Genomic DNA, 18,479 nt, shown 5'->3' with positions numbered 1-18,479 from the left:
ACTGGGAGTTTGTAAATTATTGTAGTTTATAGAATGACAGGTTTATATAAATAATTGCAGTGATTCCCACTGCATGTTTTAAATTAAAATCTATTTTTTTCAGTATTAGGAGTAATAAAAGTCCAGAATACTGGAAGTGCATTTTTAATAGTTTCTTGAAGTGTTTAATATGTATACTGCTCAGTATTTTCTCAGACATGTTGCATATTTACCCAGAAATAATCTTTCATCCTCATCTGTTTATAAGCCAGACTACCTTGGATGGGAAATTTTAGTGTAGGTTTTGTTTTTTTTCTTTCCCCTTAGGTATTTTTTTAAAGAACTTTCCAAATTGAGATTTCTGCTAATTTGATGAAGCAGTAGATGGTGTTAGTGCCAGGTTTTGGTTACTAGGGTAATGGGAAACAGCTCATGCATCTGCAGAGAGGTTTGCAGTAGGTTTAAAAAGGGAGTCCACTCTTTTAGCAACACATCTAGTAATTATGAAATGTTGAAAGATGAACGTATTTAAACTGATTACATATCAAATGTGATTTTCTTTTATGCAGATAAAGACACAGTAAATAAAATGAGAGATCTGCGCATGAAAGCTGAAGATTATGAAGTAGTGAAGGTGATCGGTAGAGGTGCATTTGGGGAGGTTCAGCTGGTAAGTTATGTTTCTATACATGGCAATGTTTTTTGTAATATTAATATTACAATTGTAATAGTAATACAATTGAATATTGTGTCTGTGGTCTTCTGTGTTGAGGAGGTGTAGGAAGTTTTTTTTTAAGAAGTGATGCATATATTGTCAGATAATGCAGTGTAATTCTATAGGTCTACAATATATTGCTTTTTATAAAACAATATGAAGAATATTCTAAAACAGGTTGAATGAAGCAGGAAACTAATATGCATGCCATTGTTCTTCATATATTCATGTGTGAAACTAATGTGTTCTGTATGTCAAATTTGTTTCCATAGGTAAGGCATAAATCCTCAAGAAGAGTCTACGCTATGAAACTTCTCAGCAAATTTGAGATGATAAAACGATCAGATTCTGCCTTCTTCTGGGAAGAAAGGGATATTATGGCTTTTGCTAATAGTCCCTGGGTTGTTCAGGTATAGTGATAACTCCTTTGAGAAAGCTTATCTTTGCAGAACTGCCTTGTAGCATTACGTTAACCAAGTTGTAACTTGGAATTACATGTTTTCATTTTTGGTTTTTGAACTTTTGTTTTGTTGGACACATGGATCTGTTAGGAAATACTTTATTAACATTAGGAATGCTGTGCACAATGGGTAGATATTGCAATTGCTTTCAAACTGTGTTTTGTCTTAATAAGTACAAGATAAGCTATTTAGTTTATTATTACATGTTTTAAGAGAAATAAGTTAAAATTGGTGAGCCTCTGCTATAGTAATGCTTTGAGGCGTTTAGTATACTAGAAACACATGCTTAAGATGTGGGTTCTGTATATTCTAATTTCTCTCTATACATATATGTATTGGCAAATTGTGCCTGCTCCCTTTCTTTTTCCTCATTTTCGTGTTCTCATTGGCAAATTTTGGGGGGAGTTATTACTGGCTTTGAAGTTTACAAGAATGTGTCCGAAGAGATGATCATTTATTTATTTGTGTGTGTGCATGTTAACTTGTTATATTAAACTGTTCTTATCCTTAAGCATATACGTTCTTGTGTTAGCTTAGAAATAAACAATATTTTTTAAGACTTACCTACTTCAAATAGGTAGCTACAGTACTATCTTTCTGGGAGTAGTTATCCAGAATACTACTATTACGACTGAAAAAAAAGGTGTTAAAGTTACAAAACTTAAATCCACTCTTACTGCTCATGTTGAACAGAGCACTGATAACTGTAAGGGAAGTATTTTTACTAAACTTTTTAATATTTAGGCTCATTTGCTAAACAAAGAATAGTAAACAATGAATTCACAGTAGAATAATAAATATTTGGTGGCAAAATAAATAGAATCAGGAAGGTGTTTGCAGTGCAGGGGTGTTAGGGTAGCACGTTGGTCAGCTAGCAGCCCAGGGAGTAAGGCAGCATTTTGTCCACTAGTGCAGATGAGCAGTCTTAGCAGTCTTTGAAGTGATCTCAGGTTTTACTGCACGAAATAAATAATGGTCCCAATCCGTAGTCAGAGCCAATAATCCTTCCATTATAACATAAAGGTACAAAAGATCTGGTACCAATTGGCTCAAGGAATTAACTTTTTTCTTTTGGAGGTCTGCTGAATGATGCAAAGCTGCTGCAGTAATGGCAGCAATTCTGTTAACCTGTAAATCAGTTTGTCCAGAAATTTCTCGGATTTCCAGCATGCAGAAGGATAAAGCTTTTAAGCAAGTATAACTGGAGTATTCACTGACCTATTCTTGCTCATTTGTTTCAACAGTTATTTTATGCATTCCAAGATGACCGTTACCTTTACATGGTGATGGAATACATGCCTGGCGGGGACCTTGTGAACTTAATGAGCAACTATGATGTTCCTGAGAAATGGGCAAGATTTTATACTGCTGAAGTTGTTCTTGCATTAGATGCTATTCACTCGATGGGTTTTATACACAGGTAAGGAAAACAAGAACGCAAGCGTTGTTACAGAAGAGGTGTTTTATTCCCAGTGTTGTTGGAATCACTTGAATAATTGCTTAGGTAGTCTTAAAAATGCTGCTGTTACTTCATTATTGTTTCATTATTACTCCATCTTAAAACTTTTTTGTCAAAATTTCTTGTCATATGAAATTGTCAGTCTGAGGTGACACCTACAAGTTAAAGATTTTCAACAGTTTGAGAAATTTTCAAAAGTGGGAAGAACTAAAATGGAATGAGCAGTTTGACCCCTAAATCATTCACTTCACCTGACTAACAAACTCTCTTGGGAGCCAGACAGTAGTACCCACTATTAGGAATTATTTCTCTGCTCTATATTCAAAGCCTCAGCTGGTTATATAACCTATTAAACAAGAATCTGAGAACAATATGAAGAAAACTTAGCCGCATGTTCATGTGTAAGGGGACAAGAAGACAGAGGACAAGAGGGAAAATGCTAGACTGATCTGATGGCTCCCTGTGGTGACTGTCCCTATGGATGAGGGGAAAGCAATGGATGTTTTGGACTTGAGCAAAGCTTTTAATGTAGTCAGGTTGGAGAGAGATGGTTTGACTAGTGGACTGTGGTGGCAGTGGAAAACTTGGCTCACAGGGTTGTGCTCAGTAGCACAAACCCCAGCTGGCAGCCAGGTCCTCGCAGTTCCTCAAGGGTTAACAGTGGGGTCAGCACTGTGTGATGTCTTCATTTATGAGCTGAGCGGCCTTCTGCTGAGACAGAATACACTGATCTTCAGCTGCCTAATAGTTTATAGAGAGGATGAAGTCAGATTTGTAGTTGCACAGTGAAGGCACGAGATGCAATGGATGCAATTTGCAGAAAAGGAATATATGAAGAATCTTTTTTTTTTTTTTTTTTTTTTTTCAGTAAGTGTGGCCAAACGCAGAGAAGGAGCTGTGCTTTCAGGGCCTGTTCGCAGCGCTCCACTCAAAACCAGAGGAGATTTTTTTCTGTAGCTCCTCCTAGTTAACTGGTTCTGAGCAGAGAGCAACGTGAACCAGTCAGTGATTTTAGGTACTTGACATCCAAGAGTAATGCTCAGTCCTATTAAATTTGGTTGCTTGAGGAGACTTTATTCCCATATTTATATTATCCTTTTTTTTTTTTTTTTTTTNTTTTTTTTTTTTTTTAATGTGACAGTTCAGCAGTCTTCGGATATGTTGTTTTGAGAAAGCAGGACAGAATGGAGGAAATGGCTGTGTTTTCAAGTTGTTTTCTTTTCCTTGCCTTGTGAAAACTAATAAACGGTTGACTTTTATTGTTTTCATAAATTGAGTATGTTTATTTTTCTTCCTTTCAGAGATGTGAAGCCTGATAATATGCTGCTAGATAAAGCTGGTCATTTAAAACTAGCAGATTTTGGTACTTGCATGAAGATGAACAAGGTAGTCATGTATTTCTAAAGCTGTTTTTATGTTTGTGAATATAAAATTACTGAAAACTTTTCAGCCAGAAGAGTCCAAGGTTCCAAGCTGTTCTCACCACTATTCTTCATGCATAACTCTGCAAACCGGGAGTAAGCAGGTTAAAGAACGTGATCAAATTATTCTTAGAATACATCCCCAAAGTCACAGAAAAGAAAAATCTCGACCAATGTTTCAAGTACTGTAAAATGTTGCTGTAGCCAATGTGAACCACTGATTGATTTGTGTCAGCCTTCACCTAGACACTAGGAGAATAGTTGGGCAGAGGTGATGCTTAATAGATACAATACATGTATCGTGGCCTCCCAATATACTCCAGGAGCCCTGAATAAGGGACTTTGTGTAGCTGCCTTGCCCCAAACAAAAGGCAGCCTGAAAGCCAGCTGCAAGTTACCCATGCAAATTCAAGGAATTGCCTCAAGTCCAAGCAGTCCTTTTCAGTGGAACATCTGACGCACAGGTTGGCTTTGTTTCAGGCTTAGTACAGATTAATCCCTGACTGATTCTGTTTTTAACAATGAAGTATTTTGGTATCCTAACGCTGAAACTGTAAGTGCCAAAAAGGAAAAGGGAAAAAATCCGTAGGATGAAACTTTACTGTATATTAGAGGTAAACTCGTGTCCACAACACTTTATATTTTGTGCTATACTGAATCCTAGCTTCAGATGTCTTAGGCTCTTCTAGACCCTTGAAAAAGAAAAGCTTCTCAGAATAGGAGCTTAATTTAGGTGTGTTCTGGCTTTGGTGCATACTCAAGACTGGATTTCAATTGGTTTTATTTACTTGGTTTTATATGCTTTGTCTACGTACATTTTTTCTATTGATCTATTTCTAGAAATAGCATAGAATTATTTCAGAGCTCTCTGATTACTGGAAAGCGGCTTGTGGTGCTGATTGCAGGTTCAGTGTTTTAGGTCTCAGTTCCAAGTGATTCCCTTCCTCCTGCCAGTTTTTTCTGCAGCAGTGTGAAGAACATGATGTCTTCTTCTCATGTGTTGCCCTTTTCCAAGTGGGTCAACTTGGGCTTTCAAGATCTGTCCGTATTGCAGTTTTCCTGGCATTAGGTGTGTCAGGCTGGAGGTGAAAAACCTGCCCTCTCAGTTGTTCTGTCAGCAAAATCCCTGATTTTGACCCATGCATGCCAACAGAACTGTTATCCCTATTGACGTATACCTAAAAATGTGGCTGTCATTACTGCACACGTGCCGTTTACATTGACACGAGTAGAACTTAACACTGATTTAAGAAGAGAGGTGTTGCGTAGGCTGCGTGAGCTCCTTCAGTGCCTTGGCCCTCATGTGGGTGCCCGCTCCGCTCTTTCCCTGGCAGGAGGGCATGGTACGATGCGATACGGCCGTGGGGACGCCCGACTACATCTCTCCCGAGGTGCTCAAGTCCCAGGGCGGCGACGGTTACTACGGACGGGAGTGCGACTGGTGGTCGGTTGGAGTCTTTCTGTATGAGATGCTTGTGGGTGAGTAGCAGGATGAGCAACACGGACTGCAGTGCTGCCTAGGCTTGCTGTAAAACATCACTCGTGTCTGCACGTGCGTCATTTGTTGTTTTTCCAGTGTGAGCTGGTGGTGGTATTTACAAAATATTTACAGTTTGCAGAGGCATTAAATATATGTCAGTGATGTTCTGGCATGACTGTTAAACACTGATACTTGCCTCATGTTTACTGACTAGCATCTGCTTGTGTATGGTGCTTATATAATTTAAATGCCTTTATAAATCAAATCTGCCACACTTCTGTGCTTTTTAATCTTTGCACTCTTTTTTTCAGGTGATACACCGTTTTATGCAGATTCTTTGGTTGGAACATACAGTAAGATTATGAATCACAAGAACTCCCTTACTTTCCCTGATGACAATGATATCTCTAAAGAGGCAAAAAACCTTATTTGTGGCTTTCTAACTGATCGGTAAGATTTAAACTTCATTCAGAATAAATGTAAACCTTTGTTAGGAGAAGTTCTTCTCATCTTAAAAGCATGTGGATTATGTGGATTTCTAAACTACTGCTGTTGTTGTGGCCTGAGTACAGTGAACCCTGTTTCCAGTTCTGGTGCTGTCATGGTTGGATGCGAATGAATTTCACTTAGTTGAATTTTAACTGCAACAGTGTAAGCAAGGTGCTAGTGGATCCTTAAGGAATAGGAAGGCTATTTTAATATGTTAGTCAAGCATTTTTTAAAGCTTCCATCAAAGTCTTTAAGTTACCTTGCCTAACTTGAGGGATATAATGTAGTTACTAAGTGAAGTTCCCAGTGGCTGCATCAGTTTCTTTTTCTGTCATCATTTCATTCTGCCCCAGCAGCTGGGAGGAGGTCGCTAATGTTTGTGTAGTCTCATGTATAGTGAGATAGGGGCGATGCTGCCACTATGGGAGCATCCACCCTGAGTTTCTAGTTTGGGTGAGAATTGTTATGCCTTGGTAACACAGTAACTTTGGCCAGTACTGCAGTGTGTTTTGAGGGCTCTGCAAAATGGATTCCTTTGGGATGAGACTAAAGCAAGAGGGGCATTTCAGGAGTGCCCCATACACCCTCTTGCTGCTAGCGGGTATTAGTCCACAAGATAAGAGTAGAGTCCAAGGGAAACCCATCCAAAATGTGAGTGTTAGGCAGATCTTCAGCACCAACCAGATTATACTGCAGAATGTCCCTGCTGGGTTGCTATAGTTATATGAAAACTTTAAAAAATAAGCCTATTTCTTCCTTAGTTGGAGAGAGGCAAGGTTTTTTTTTGTTTGATTATTTGTTTTGCCATGTTAGATGTGCTTTAGTGTCTCTATTTCCTTGAGGATGATTTATGTAGTCTTCCATGCTACTGCTGACACCAAAAACTCTTTGCAGGGAAGTGAGGCTAGGCCGAAATGGTGTAGAAGAAATTAAGCGGCACCTCTTCTTCAAAAATGATCAGTGGGCTTGGGAAACTCTCAGGGACAGTAAGTATTACACTTTTTTTCAGAGAAGAAATTCTCAATAGCTCTTGCTTATGTCACTTGAGTGATATTGTCATGTAATCATTTTCTTCGTTTTCTAGCTGTAGCGCCAGTTGTGCCTGACTTGAGTAGTGACATTGACACTAGCAATTTTGATGATTTGGAAGAAGACAAAGGAGAGGAGGAGACATTCCCCATCCCGAAAGCCTTTGTGGGAAACCAGCTGCCCTTCGTAGGCTTTACGTACTACAGCAACCGCCGGTACGTACAGAGCGAGCGAGCTGGCACTGCGTCCTCGCGAAAGCTGTTTCTGACTCTTACCAGTATGTAGGCTGTCTATGCATTTAGTTCCATAAGAATTTTCATAATGTTTCCAAATCTTACTAAATTCCACTTCTTGACAGTTCCATGATGATGGGAGCCAGGACTCTGCTAGCCAGCAGTACTTTAAAATATGACACTAATTGTGTGAGTGCCTTATCTTGAGCTACCAGTGTTAATACGCTGCGGTAACTGGTCAAGAAAAAAGCACTGCTACAATGTTAGGAGAGCCGCCCATGGAGCAATCAAGTGTGTATGGAGAGAGGCTTGAACCAGGGAGCTTCAAGGTATTAGGAAACAGAGCTTAATGTCACTACAAAGTCACTGTCCCTGAGCTGTGCATGAGGCTTCCCTGGTTTATATTAGTCTGTGTAGGCACGTGATAAAGTAAACTCTCTCTTAACTTCTCTCATTTGCTGGAAACAATAAGGTATTTTCTACTTTTTTATGTAATGAAAACAGTTTAAGCATAGAGAAGAACCCCATGAAATTTTATGTCTATTCTGCACGCTCCTTAGATTTTTGTGTCACTTCTTATGTGCTTGGAGAGTTTAAGGTGATGGAGAACCTGGAAACTTATGTGATTTTTGGCCTTAAATGACGTGAAACAATCCTTCAATATGAAGTTGTCTTTCAAATTTGATCTTAAGTTGTGCGGGCAGCTGCAGCTTGGCTTTACTTGCTCTACAGTGCTGTCCAGGGCCATCCCAGAACTGTAGCCGAGAACATTTGGGAGCCCCGTGGCTGCTCCTGGGCGCTGGTTAAGCCACGTGCTGCCTTTCTGCTCCCGCATCCCAGTGTTCTGCCTGCCCTGGCACCCCCTTCTCCCTGCCCGTTTGCCCCGTGCGCAGGAGGCACCGCCTTCCCTCCTGCCACCCTCGGGCCTTTTATGTGGGAGCTGTCGCTGTGCTGGGTGCAAGCAGCCTGGAGGGGCTTGATTTCACCTTTCCTTTCGAGTTGCCTTGGATCTGGTGCTCCTTGATCTTCCGAAGGGCTTTTGTGTATATGAGGATACTCGGAACAAAAAGGGGATGTGTCCGTCTGTCCCTGTTGACACATTGGAGGGCTCTCCCTGGCGCACCCTGCTGCAGTCAGAGGCCCTGTACCCTGTAGCTCTCCGTGGCTCTGTTATCAGGCCCCGCACGTCACATCAAATGCCGAAGGAATTTTAAGATAATCCTATGTCTGTCTTTATCTGACTCATACTCACAATGAATGAAAGTGAGAAATGGTTGTTATTTTTGAAAACACCCTTACGTAAAGCACGACGACCGGCTTCAGGGCAGCCTCCCTGTTTGCGAAGCTCTCAGTGACTTGGCTGCAAGTTGCACACACGCTCCCTGCAGGGCCTGCTTAATTGGTACTGCTTGCTGCATAAGTGCCTGGGTAAATATTTATGGAGTAAGAGGCAGAGAGAGTGCTGTAACCATGGAAAGAAAAACTTTTCTTAATAGCTATTAAAAAAAAGTAGTTACACTAGTACTTGACAGAAAGGTTTGGTGTTTTGTTTTGTTTTCCTCTAGAGGGCTTCTATTGCAGCTTTTTCCTTTATAGTTAAGGACAAATTGTACAATAAATTGTGTGAGCTTTTCAATTAGTTGTGCTTAAATCTGGAAGTATAATAACTACAAAAATGGAAAATCCACACTTGGAGCAAAGAATCTGGGAGTTCTTTTTTTAGTTTTATTATATTCTGTACTTTTAAACAATTCTTAAAATAACTTGTTATATTCTGTTACAGGTATTTAACTATGTCTGCAGAAAATTCCAACGATAACAGAACAGGCTCCAATGCGGATAAAAGTGTGGTATGTCTAACTGATTTAAGTTTTGCTAGATTCTAGCGACAAGTCTTTTGGGTAGACGAGTATCAAATGTTTTGAGTTCTAAATGTTTCAAATTGTTTCAGGATTTTGGGATATGGAAAATTGATACATTAATTTTAACTGTTTAGTATTTTATGCCTATTGAAGCTTATTGGAAAAGCAGGGTTAAGTTCCTAATGAGACTTTGAAGTTAGTTTTCCCCAGCTGGGATAAAATAATCTGGAACTGCTTCTTCTGTTCTAGTGGAACTGAAATTCAAAGTTTTTACCTTTAGAAATACCAGTGTTTGTGCAGGATTTTTGCAGTGACCTGTATCCTGGGCATCCACCAGCCTTGTGACAACCAAGGGAGTCTGCACGCGAGTGTGACAGAGTTTGGACTTTGCAGCAACTCTCTGAATATTGCACTTGGATCCCCTGTGAGCTAAGGGAGAGGTCATGGCAGGGTTAGACACAGGAGTTCTGCTCTTTCTCAAATATAATAGCCCCACGTTGGGTATTGGGCCCTCTTCCCAGAAAGGCCCCGGGCGCTGGGACGTGTGTTCATGTGGCAGGTCCCGCCGCGCGCAGGGTGCCCGGCAGCGCTGTCACTGCCTGCCCCTGAGCCGCGTGGCAGCCAGGCTACCAGGAGGGTGAATGGGGGTGCAGGAAACCAGCCCTGCTCGCGTCCCCTGTGAGCTCCCGTGTAAATTGGCCTGGTCTTATAGAATGGGGGGATATTTAACTAATCGGCATTCCTCTCACTAGGGGCTTTGGCTGTCACTTCCCCCACTAGTATTTTGTTCTATTGCTTTCTATTTAGAGTAGAAGACAAGCACATATCAATATCTGTTCTCTATCACAAAAGCTTGTAATATAAAGGTTTTAATGAGGAATGGTATTACCACTAGAAAATGTGCGATGTATTTTATGGAGTTAATATTAAGCTGAAATGTATTTATTTATTTTGAACTCTTCTGTAATTTTTTAGAATTCATCAGCATTTAAAAATATCAGGCCAGAATTTCAAATATTTTGGGGTACTTAAAGCTGCGTATTGGCTGTTGGTGTACTTCAGAGAATTGCTAGCCAGATTTGGCAAAAGTAGTGGGATATAGGCACTTTCATGCAGTTAAATACCTCAGGAGTCAGTCTGAATTGTCAGGTGTGTTTGAATATCTTGTCATTTTAATTAATTGGGGAGGTGAAGGTGAAAGGATGTGGGTGCTACCGAGAGCAAAAAATAAATAGTGTCTTTAATACAAGGTATTTTTACCCCATGCTTCTTTCTCAGATTTTTTTTTTCCATTTCATGCTGCAACGAACACGGTAATGTTGATACATGGTTAGCAATTAATTATTATGGAAATATAGCACAAGATCCTGCCCAGACCATCTGCGTTTGTGTGTGGGGCTGAGTGTCTTCTGGGGAGGATATGTGTGGCAGAAATTTCCAAGAAATTCATTGGGTTTTGCAACTGTGCAGAACTTTTCGGAATTGGATAGTAAAGTTGAGGAAAATACAATTCTATTCCTTTAACTGAATTTCAAACCTATTTGAAGATCTGGTTATTTGCTTTGATTTAGACCTACCAGAACCCGTGTAAGCAATGCAGGTGCTAAGGAGGAGAGTCAGAAATTTGCTGCAGTGGGTCTTCAGTGTTGAGTATGGCAAAGCAGACACAAGCCCTGGCAGTGAAGAGGGGTGGCAGTTTCAGTGTGTGCTGGGTGCTGGTGGGTTTTGCTTTCTCTGTTGCCTTCTCTGCCGTAGGCAGGCTTTTCCATACTCCCTCTCCCACCCTCCAAATGCAAACTGAGAACACACTCAAATATAAGGGATTTTTTTTTTATGTGGACTGTTAATTGTAGCATAGGCTTTTCTTGGGGTATTTTTTAAGCTGTTGAGTTCAGATTGCGCCAAAACCTCCTGGAAGTGTAATTTGAGTGCCCAGCGTGTTGAAGTAGGCCCCTTGGGGTGCAGTGCTGTGGAGGCTTCCAGAGACAGAAAGAAGCAAGCAGGGGCGAGAGGGACCCGCTGCCAGGAGCAACTGCAGAGATGCCTCTGCTGCCAGATGTTCCTGTGGACCTCTTCCCCATCTCTCCCGTTTAGTTGCTTCACACAGCACGTCTGGAAGGCCGATGAAATGAGCAACCGAGAAATGGAAGAGCAGTTATGTAGGAGGAGCTTCCTGCTCCTTCATGTTTGTGTCTAGGCTTGGTCCTTTGTCAGCAAAGTGAGAGGTAGCCTTTAAATAGCCTTGCCTTGTTTCTTAGTGCTTCTTACAGACAAACTGTTTTAGGGACTAATTCTCTTTCCTTATCCTCAGAGTTTTGGTTTAGAGCCCAACTCTGTGGTCTTTGACTACAACCATTGGCTCTTCAAATGGTGTTCAGTAGCGAATTTACTGCAGTTATTTTGCTAGTGCTAAGCAGAAAAACAGTATTTCCTCCTTATCTCAAAGTCTTGTGACAGTAAATATATAGAATGCATAATAGTAAATAGGTAAAATACTAACTTTCTTTCAGTTAGTCCACAGTTGCTATCATCTCTGTTCCTCCACTGGATATTTCAGAGCAGCTTAAGAGAGTGAAAGAAAGAAAGAAGAAATGACAAAGGCTCTGCTGTTCTTGAGAGCATCTAAGTGCTCCCTGCTTTTCCCTACTGAATAGGAGAAGAGAAATGGTTTAAAGTGTAGGAAGTAAGAAAAATGCTTGCCTGGAAGTAGGCAAAAAAATCTCACACACAGTTTTCTAATTTAATATGGATAAAGCAGGCTTTAATACGTCTCCAAACATGGGATCTTAGAACTGAACAGAGAACAGTCCTTGTTGAGAACAAACTCACTGTTTCTATCAAGAAAGAGTGGATACAAGTTTAGTTTGTCTCCTTTTTATTATTCTAGTGTGCAGTTCTAGCTTCTGCCCCACGCAGGAAAAGAAGGGAAGGAAGGGACAGATGAAGGAAGAACTGTCCTGTTGCTGCTCCTTGAGATGATTGTGCAAAAGAAATCAGGCAGTTGTCAGAGTTTTTAAAGTTAGAACAAGCAGCAGGACAGAAAATGTCAAAACGACTCAGATATGTTGCTTTGTAGATAATCTAGGTTGGGACTGGGATTCTCCTCTGTGCAGCTGCAGGAATGTTGAAGGGGATGCGGAAAATATGGGGCTGAAATCATGACAAGAGCCAGAAAGTTTTAATGAATGGATCAACACAGGCTTGACTTAATGAGCTTCCTTAAAGTTGAAACCATCTGGTTAACTGAGGATTCTGCTGGTGTTATGGAGTGGGATTATTATTGTGCCCAGAGATCCAGTGAAAGATATTTTGAGACTTCATTAAAAGAAGGAAAAAAAAAAAAAAGAATTTCTGGATTTATCTTGCTGGCAAACAAGGGTACATACTATGCAGTAACATTCTGTATTAACATCTGAAACTTGTTACTATTTTCAAAGCTTAGTAAAATCTGTAAAAAATATCTCAAACTAAATAGATACTAAGAGCTGTTTCTTCCCATTAATAATTACTGACAGCCTGGTTTTGCATCCTGGACTAGTTGGGAGCTTAAAGGCTCATTGGAAAATGTATGTGGTTCATCATGCTCCAAGAAGAGTAATTATAAGGCTAATAAATATTTTATCTGTGCAATAATATCCTACCTCTGAAAATCCTCAAAATAAGGAGGACCTGACTTAGCTTAGCCCCATGAATTTCAAAGGAAGTATTCACGACTGTAAAATATGTATTTTAATATATTTACATAATACTAAAGTTTAGTGTAATTAACTTTTAGAATATTTTGTGGGGAATATCACATTTTAATATGGTAAGAATATAGAATTTAGGATCGAGTAGGTTGTGATAGCTGCACTGGGTATTTTGAATAACTTGTTTGTAGTTCATAAATTTAATACATGTTCTTTCATGTACAAATTTATACTTAAAGCTGGAAAATATGCAGAAGATGATCTATGACTTGGAAGAACAACTACATAATGAAATGCAATTGAAAGATGAAATGGAGCAAAAGTGCAGGTGAGACTTTGAACTTTAATTGTTTACATAATTTAAATACATCTAACACTTCAGCTAAGTATTACGCTTTAGGGATTACCTGAATAACATTAAGAATTATACTGTAGTCCTCTAAGGCAGTTTAGGAACACATTTAAATTATTTTAAAACAATATTTGAATGGCTTTCTCATGTATAGTAATAAAGATTCTTTGTTTTCATTGGTATCTGTGTAGCACATACTTTCTGTGTTCTTAGCCACCTGAGTTTACCTGCTGGCTCTGAGTTCAGACCTTTTACTGGACTGGGGTACACAGTGAACATGCTGATTTTAAAAACTGTAATAATACTGTATGTAGTGCATATTTTGGAATATTAAATTGACCTCTGATTTATAGAAATGATTGCGCACAGAACTAGTTTGAGATGTACATTTTTCTCCCATAACTGATGCAGAAGAGCATTGCTTTTCTTTCTAAATACTTCGACCTGAGGAAATATCTACCTGAAAAATTGTTGACTGCTCCATGCACTCTTATGAACAAACAGTTGAGAATAGTTTACTCCTGGTAATCATGGCATTTTTACTCAGATTCATACAGACTAAATTCCTCTTCAGCAACTGTTTCGCTGAAGTAATATTGAAATTGATGTCAAAGCACAGCAGTGTCTCCTTTGGTTTGTCATGCTGTACACTGCAGCTAGTAAAATGGATATATTCCTGTTAACTACTGCTTCCTTTACTGGACAGGTAACATTGAGTCCTTTTCATCTTTTTTCTCTTTGAAGAGGGTTTGATAGCTGCAAAAACACGATGGTGACGTGTCAGTGTCATGGCAGTCAACTGAATCAAACTGCTCTGGGGAGATTTTGCTGTGCACATTTGCATGGATTTGACAGACTTTTAAATAAAATATCTTAATCCTTAGTACGAAATTGTCTACAGTTTTATATGAACGAACCATTTTAGATGCTTGTTAAGTTCACAATGAAATGAGGGTTTTGTAGACTATTGCCAAATAACAATTCACCAGAGTATCTTAATTTTAGCGATATGTATACAAATGTAATTTCTACGCATTCAGATTTAGGGAGAAAATATGATAGCTAAAGTTTTGTATATATAATCTGTAGCAAAGCTGATGAATACTTAATAATGTATTTATAAGCTGTTTCCAATGTAAAACATTTGTAATAAAACAATATTAGCTAAATGTGCTAAATTAGCTAAAATGTGAATGCTCATTTTAGTAATGGTCCCAAATTATCTAACTACTAAAGCGCTAATCATGTATAATATATCCTTCTTGTATGCTACTAAATGATCTATTATTTTTAGAACTTCAAACATAAAGCTGGACAAGATAATGAAAGAACTGGATGAAGAGGTAACTTTTTTTCTTGTTGAACTCTTATATGAGTAATGAGTGTAGATGATACTCTCATAATTCAAGGCATTTGTTCTGTGATTTAAAAAGAAGGGTTGTCAATTTATTTTTGAGACCAAGCTATAACATTTCGAAAATTCATACCAACTATATTTTTTGCTGGTAAACATTTTCAGAAACATTGTTTGCTTTTGTTTTCTGTGCTAAATGTTTATCCAAATTAGATTTTAGAAATTAACATAGACATATTTTTATGTTGAGTTTTCGTGCTGTCAGTTAATAAAAAAAATTAATAATCATACCTATGCTAACTATATTTTTTCTGGGAGTTTTAAAAATGTGTAATGTAGAATTTTCAAAAGCCATCTTTTCTGCAAATATTTTCAAGGGAGCTGGGAAACTCATCCATTGAAAAGAGGCAACAGTTTTCTCATTAGAGCTAGTTGCACTGATAATGGTTTAGAGATAATTTTTTAAACTGTAAAAATTGTCTATTTTGTAAATAGAAAATGCCAATGCTTTTCATTGTAGGGAAATCAAAGAAAGAGCTTAGAAACAGCAGTGTCTCAGATTGAGAAGGAAAAACTGGTGTTACAACATAAAATAAATGATTACCAAAGAAAAATTGAACAAGAGAACGAAAAAAGACGGAATGCGGAAAATGAAGGTAGGCCGTGTTTTCCAAATGTTAGAACTGATTAATTTTAGGAATTTTAGGAATAATTCACTGTTCTACACCTTAAATGCTACACATATTTAAAAGGGACCTTTTACAGTAATCAACATTAGAAAACTTTTCATTATCTTACATTCTTCTTAAAACTCAAAATATTTTTATCTTCAGATTCTGTTCTCTACAATGTGTACATTGTTGTTCTACAAGCATAGAATTTGACTTTTTTGATTTTTTTGAAAGGTGGGAGAAGGCAGAAAAAAAGCCAACAGAAGACCTGCTAAATGTTAGGAATTTGTGTTTAAACATGTTTTTGTTTTGATATGCAGGACTAATTATGTGATTTATTTCTACAGCGGCCACCCTGAAAGATCAGCTAGAAGATATGAAAAAAATTAACCAGCAAATTACAAATGAGAAGGTGACACAATTACAGAAACAAGTACGTTATTTGTTTTCATTGCCCTTGTTATTTCTTAGATTTAAAATGCACTATTGAGCATTCAGATATTACAACATTAATCTGGATAGTTTTTATATTTGAGAATCTTGTCTCTTTTATTTCAACAGCTAGAAGAATCCAATGATTTGCGAAGGACAGAGACAGATGCAGCAGCAAGACTGAGAAAGAGTAACACAGAATTGAGCAAGTCATTAAGTCAGGTAGAATCCCTGAACAGAGAACTGCAGGAAAGGTGCAGAGGTCTAGAAAATACAAAACTGCAGGTGGAGAAAGATTTTTATCAGCTGCAAGCAGCTTTGGAATCAGAACGAAGGGACAGAAGTCATGGATCTGAAATGATTGGAGAGCTGCAAGGTAATCCTTCTGTATTTATACTTTTATCCAAAAAAATGTTGTAATAGCTCTATTTTAATGGCAAAAGTACAGTTACATAAAGTTAGGAGAGCCAACCTGTAAACTGGGTTTAACCTGTAAACTTCCCAGTCGTGTCTGAGCGGCCCCTGGGAAGGAGAGAATCAAAGAGCAAGTCAAAGACCTGTTGCAAGTCTATGGGGCTGCCCTGAGACCTGTGGTATACAAACAGAGAAAAAAAAACGATATAGTGTTACTAGAGAGACAACACTGCTTCCCACTGCCACATGTATTTGGCAATTATGATAGGTTTATTTTTGCATCGTACTGTTTCAGTCAGTAGTGATATAGTAGTCAGTGTAATATAAAGTCATCCAAAATATTTTGGTGTGTGTTTACTTATTTTGAAGAAACCAATGCAAATTCTTCAGTCTAGAAATCCGCAATATTACTTGGGATTTAGTATAAACCTTCAATTAGAAAAATAGCACTTAGGGCACTGTGAAAGACTGTGGGGGAAAAAAGTAGCTCTTCTATCCATGTAATGGATAGAATAGACTTCAGCCACAGAGGAATGTATATTCCACATGCACCTGTAGATTTATTTAAGATGGACTTTCTGTTTAATGTGCCTTATGTACATGTAGCACAATAATACTCTAGTTAATATCAGAAAAAAAAAAAAGCTTATTGCATGCTAAAGCAAAACTCGGATTACAGAAATCTGCATATCCCTGTTAGGATTGGTAGGAGGCAAATACTCAGTGTGCATTTGATTTTGTTTTCTGTGGACTATTTCTTATGCTGTGCATGATGAATGGCTGAAAAAAATTATTTTCCTTTACAATGTAGAGCCTTCACATATGTGTTTTTTTTTAAAGATAAAATTATCTTAAGGGCCCAGAAAAAAGTAAATAATATATTTTTAGAAAAGTAATGTAAATATAAATAAATAAATAAAAGAAACAAGCTGTTGATCTAAGCCTAATAACTAATATTCATTTTTTTTAATGGCAGTTCGGATTACAACTTTACAAGAAGAGGTAAAAAACCTTAAAAATAATCTTGAAAGAGTGGAAGCAGAAAGAAAACAAGCACAAGATATGCTCAATCATTCAGAAAAGGTATGGCAAAGATCCCATTGGGACAATAGGTCTCAAAAGTCCCTAAGAAGTTTTTGCCTTTTGCTTTGGAGGCAAAATTCATGTCTATCATTTGCTATCGCTGACTCTTCTGCTAGTAGGTAGTTACTTTTGTTCTGCTTGCCTAACTGCCACTACAGGGACTTGCTTGCTGAAAATCATTGAAATTAAGGATTTAAAGCCTGAAAGGTAAATTTCTTTTCTTAGTGGATTTTAATTTGGTTGATTCAGTGCCAAACTTTTGAGCCACTTACTCAAACGTGCTCAACCATTTTGAGCCATTTTGTTCCTTCTTTCCTGGAGAATGACAGAAGCATGTTCCCCTAACGTCTCTGATCTCAGCAAGATAGCAAAGTTTTGCTGTGCTGCTTGGTCCGTCCAAAATAAGCAAAGAGATGTTTTCTTGTGAGGGAAGATGCTAGCAGCATCTTTCATGGAGTAAGTTTAAGCTTGCTTGAAGCCCTGTCCATGCTTGATGAGATGTTGATGGTTTGGATTCCCAGCAATGAAGTAACTAAATTAGATGCAGGTAACAGGAATAAAAATGAGATGAAAATCTTTTCCATCAAGGCTTCTGTGTTCTGTTACTTTCCTCTGTACTCCAGTGCTGTCCATGGTATAGTTGACATTTTATGTAGGTGACCACCTATGAGAAAAATACTACAGGAATGATCTTTATATGAAAGCATATCCCACTTTTTATTCAGAGTGAGCAGTTTCTATGTGCATGTGTATTTATAGACTAAATAAAATTAATGAAATTTTCTGCAGAACTTTGAATGCAAGTTACATCTGTTATTTTTATTTCTAAACACTGAAGATAACATCGATAATTTCTTCATAGCAAGAACATTAACACCAAAAATGGAAAGAAAAGAAAATGTGGTTCCCCTAGGTATTTTGGAAGAATTATTGAAACCTTGTAATTTTTTTTCCTTAGGAAAAGAATAATTTAGAGATAGATTTGAACTACAAACTGAAATCACTGCAAGACCGGTTAGAGCAGGAGGTAAATGAACACAAAGTGACTAAAGCTCGGTTAACTGACAAACATCAGTCAATAGAGGAGGCAAAATCAGTTGCCATGTGTGGTAAGTCTTTCTTGAACGTTTCAGATTCTAAGTACATAGCTAATGTTTATTAATCAAAATGTATTTCAGTGTATGACTCATACAGCAATTTAATTTCTAACCTGAAGAAAATGCACATCAGAATTCTAAAACATAATGAAAGCTAAAATCACTTTGTTTCATAACATTTTGAATATTTATTACTTAATCAGCAAACTTGCCTTAGATTCTAAAGTTCTATTGACTCTTTTAAGCTCTAGTTGGAATT

General features: G+C 38.1%; 1 protein-coding gene across 1 annotated transcript in view; it reads left to right on the top strand.

Moving 5' to 3' along the window:
* ROCK1 (Rho associated coiled-coil containing protein kinase 1) overlaps positions 1–18,479 on the top strand; it is a 67,750-nt gene that overhangs the window by 28,989 nt on the left and 20,282 nt on the right. Inside the window, exons 3-18 of the mRNA XM_026035506.1 lie at positions 549–649; positions 967–1,104; positions 2,400–2,575; positions 3,916–4,000; positions 5,370–5,514; positions 5,827–5,965; positions 6,899–6,990; positions 7,089–7,248; positions 9,050–9,116; positions 13,057–13,145; positions 14,464–14,512; positions 15,044–15,179; positions 15,542–15,627; positions 15,756–16,002; positions 17,017–17,123; positions 18,082–18,232. Of these exons, the coding sequence (XP_025891291.1) occupies positions 549–649; positions 967–1,104; positions 2,400–2,575; positions 3,916–4,000; positions 5,370–5,514; positions 5,827–5,965; positions 6,899–6,990; positions 7,089–7,248; positions 9,050–9,116; positions 13,057–13,145; positions 14,464–14,512; positions 15,044–15,179; positions 15,542–15,627; positions 15,756–16,002; positions 17,017–17,123; positions 18,082–18,232 (1,968 nt within the window). The remainder of the gene's footprint in view (positions 1–548; positions 650–966; positions 1,105–2,399; positions 2,576–3,915; positions 4,001–5,369; positions 5,515–5,826; positions 5,966–6,898; positions 6,991–7,088; positions 7,249–9,049; positions 9,117–13,056; positions 13,146–14,463; positions 14,513–15,043; positions 15,180–15,541; positions 15,628–15,755; positions 16,003–17,016; positions 17,124–18,081; positions 18,233–18,479) is intronic.

Source organism: Nothoprocta perdicaria, unplaced genomic scaffold (assembly GCF_003342845.1).
Source record: "Nothoprocta perdicaria isolate Ctin4 unplaced genomic scaffold, notPer1 scaffold_16, whole genome shotgun sequence".
Taxonomy (NCBI): domain Eukaryota; kingdom Metazoa; phylum Chordata; class Aves; order Tinamiformes; family Tinamidae; genus Nothoprocta; species Nothoprocta perdicaria.
This window is presented reverse-complemented; position numbering and strand designations above follow the sequence as displayed.